Source organism: Octopus bimaculoides, chromosome 16, assembly GCF_001194135.2.
Source record: "Octopus bimaculoides isolate UCB-OBI-ISO-001 chromosome 16, ASM119413v2, whole genome shotgun sequence".
NCBI classification, from domain to species: Eukaryota; Metazoa; Mollusca; class Cephalopoda; order Octopoda; family Octopodidae; genus Octopus; species Octopus bimaculoides.
In genome coordinates this window covers 42134299-42138099 of record NC_068996.1, presented here as the reverse complement: position 1 = coordinate 42138099, position 3801 = coordinate 42134299, and the positions used below count along the sequence as shown (strand labels likewise).

General features: G+C 38.1%; 1 protein-coding gene across 1 annotated transcript in view; it reads right to left on the bottom strand.

Moving 5' to 3' along the window:
* Positions 1-45: 45 nt before the first annotated feature.
* Positions 46-3801, bottom strand: part of LOC106879619 (T-box transcription factor TBX2b) — a 23922-nt gene continuing 20166 nt past the window's right edge. Inside the window, exon 4 of the mRNA XM_014929276.2 lies at positions 46-2946. Coding sequence (XP_014784762.2) covers positions 1583-2946 — 1364 coding nt within the window. The 3' untranslated portion in view covers positions 46-1582. The remainder of the gene's footprint in view (positions 2947-3801) is intronic.

Below are 3801 nucleotides of genomic sequence, written 5' to 3'. Positions count from 1 at the left end.
TATATATATATATATATATATATTCTTGAGAATATGTACATGGATTTTTTAATATATGTATCTCTCTCTATATATATATGAGTGCGCGTGAATGTGTGTACCGTATGTACATAAATATACATACATGCGTGTGTGCCTGTATGTATGTACATATGTATGCTGCGCGTATTCAACCCGTTTTATCATTTAACTGTTTAATTGCGCTGTAAATGTTGCTTTTATCACATATGTACTTAATGGTGCACACATGCATATATGTATATACATATGTGTGTGTGTGTATAAATCGTTCAATGTATATGTATCTGTGTGTATGTGTTTATGTCTAAGTTTTTGATTATTTTATATAAGTATATGATTCTGTGTATGACACCTTGTCTGCATATTTGTTTTCTTTGCTCATCAGATTTCATAATTGTACAATTAAATTAATTATCGTATTCCAATTCATTCGGGATAATTAATTTTCCGATTGTTTATTTCCATTTAGACTTTTGTCTGTTATTTATTAATCTTTTTTTCTTTTTTTTTTTTCTTAAATTACTGAATAAATAAATATAATATTCTGATGCTGGGCACAGTCAGTCAGGAGTCGTATCTTGCGATATATATATATATATATATATATATATATATATATATATATATATATATATATATATATATATATATATGTATATATATATATGCAGGCTGTCGCATTCTATTCTCTTCCGACATTGTTGTGTCTCTCTTTCCCCCTTTTGTTTTTCTTGCGTTTGTTTTTGATTCGATTTAATTTATTTTCATATTCGTGTAGGTGAGAGTTTTGGGTTCAAATAGCGTTTACAGTGTCACTAGTTTTTATTTCTTCAACAATAAGAACACGATTAAAAAGACAATGGTAGCAACTCAACAGGTAGCGGCATCCTTAAAAAAAAAAAAAGCCTTTCAGTATCTTCTCCTCTTCCTTATCATCATCATCAACTTTTAACATTGTCATCAGGTGATTTGTCAGGAGAACAGCTTCCGTTTACCATAGGAAGTGAGACAATTTGGTATTTTGTTTAATTCTTATAAAGTATCATTTCTTTAAAAAGAAAATTAAAAAAAAACGTTTTCCCCTTTTCAGTTATATTGATTTGATTCCTTAATTTCTTTTTTTTTAAATTTTACTTCAGTTTCAAACAGACTTGTACTGTCAACTTTTTCCTTTTGTTTGTATGAATCAATGCTTAACATATGTATGTATGTATGTATATTTTTAAAAAATTGTATGTATGTCTATATGTATGCATTCACGCAAACATACCATTCATCTATGTGATAAAAATGTTGTTTCATGGCAGATTTGATAGATTCCCCATGGGCTGTGCAAGAAGCGCATATAAGTGGGAATTTGTTAGGAATTCTCGTTTATTTTACTCACGTTGCTTTGATCGAGAGATATTGATTATCGATGCAGTCAATAATTATTTCATACTGATTTATTCCTCTTCGCTGATATTTGTTTATTCATTATTTTGTATCAAACCAGAATTTTTGTTTGTTTGTTTGTTCAGGATGATAGATATCTATTTTTAATTAACCATATCAACGCTGTTCATTTATCATTTGCGTCATTTCTACCTACTTCGGGTTTTTTGTCGAGTCCATTTAACATACGCTCAATATTTCGCAGTTCACTGCCTTGGTTTGTCGTTGGCCCAACAACAGAAGATGAGGATGAAGAGGACGTTGGAATTTGAGTCGGACTGCGACTCCTCAAGGAAGATGGAGAGCCTCTTGACGGCGAAGACAAACCTGTAGCACTAGAAACAGTACAGACCGGTGTGATACTGCTATTGTCTCCATCTAATCTACTTCCAGAGTGCAGCTCACTCGCTGCTAACGGGGAAGTGTTTGTAACCATCGTGGTTTTCGTCAAAGGTACCGAATATGGCGAAAAACGATGGTTGGCTCGTGATGACAAGAGAGATCCAAGATGAGGTCCGGTCAACGGAGAAAGTCCACTAGGGATTCCACCTCCAGCCAAAGAGGATGTGAGGGAGTACGTGTGCGGTAGAAGTGGAGTCCCATGCAGAGGCATATGCGCATTCAACATTATATTAGAGGATGCATGGTGTGCATGTGTTGATGAGAGATGGCTCAGATCGCCAGGAGAGGAGGACGACATGAATTGCATTGGCAGACTGCTGTGATGGAATGAATTGTTGCTATTAAATAGCATGTGACCGACGTAAGGTAGAGCGCCCGAATGAGTTGGATAGACTCCTGTCGGAGGGTAGAGGTACGAGAACATAGGGTGACTAACAGATGGTTGAATGACTGTAACGTTGGGTGGACTCCGTTGTTCTTTTTCGATTCTTGTTGGACTTGAACCAATATCAGATCCTGGTGACAAGGCTGCCACTGGATAAAGACGTTCGTGCAATCGGTGCTTTTCTCTGTCTTCATGCACAGTAGAAGTGTGTTCTTTTTCAATGTGAGGTTTGTGAGGAGAGGAATTTCTAGAACTGTTGCTTTCTCCTTGGTCTACGTCATGTTTTCCTGCAGAGTTACCCTGATCACTATGAGCACTGTCGCTTCGCTTGTGATGGTGGTGATGGTGGTGATGGTGATTATGGTGGTGTTGTTGTTGTTGGTGGTGATGACGGTGGAAGGAGTTAGTAGTGTTGCTGTGGTCGTCTACGACCTGCACTTCTTCTTTGATCGCCCGTTCTGCGGGTCGGTGTAACAGATAGCTTGGCAGGCTCCCCACAACACTACCAGTATGCGCTGGAATAGGTTGCGAGGGAGATCCATCTGTAATCGAACTGATATCGTGATTCGTGTTAACTTTATTACTGTTAGCACTACTAGCTCCACTAATACTTGATCCACTTCCAGCGACACCTGAAGTAGAAGACGGTCGTGGAGAACTTGTGGGTTTAGGTGACGGATTATCGACTTCAAGACATTTGTATTCTGAAAAAAAAAAAAAAAAGAAGCATTTGAAAATATTCATCGAGTTTTACATTACATTATACCGTTCAAACTGCGGTCATGCTGAGGCACCACTCTGAAGGGTTTTAGTTGAAGAAATCGAACTCAGAACTTATTTTGTTAAAGCCTAGTTTATTCAGTCGGTTTCTTTTGCCGAATTGCTGAGATGCGGTGACGCAAACACGCCAACACTAGTTGTCAAACAGTGGTAAGGGGACAAGTACATACACAAAGACACAGACACACACCTGTATACGATGAGCTTCTTTCAGTTTCCGTCTAACAAATCCACTCACAAGGCTTTGGTGTTTTGGAGCCTATGTCTAAGGACAGGCAGTGAAACAGTGGGACAGAACATGGAGCCATGTAGTTGGTATGCAAACTTCTTACCATACAGGCACACCTGCCCCTATACAGTGTACTACAATGCAAAGATTGGTATTAGGGAATATTTAGATAACTGTTCCTACACAACCACACCCATGCACACACAATATCTAGTTGGCGAGCTGGCAGAATCGTTAGCACGCCGGACACAATGCTAAGCGGTATTTCGTCCATCTTTATGTTCCAAGTTCAAAATTCCGCTGTGATCGACTTTGCATTTCATTCTTTCGGAGATGATGAAATAAGTACCAGTGGAACACTGCTGGGGGTCTGTCTATATAATCGACTAGCTCCATCCCCCAAATTTCAGGCCTTGTGTCTATAGCAGTTTGTATGTGTGTGTCTGTGACTGTATTTGGCCCCAACTGGCGTTGGTGTGCTTATATACCTGCAAAATAGCGGTTCCGCAAAAGATGCCTGTAGAATAAGCTTACAAAAAAAAAAAAAAAA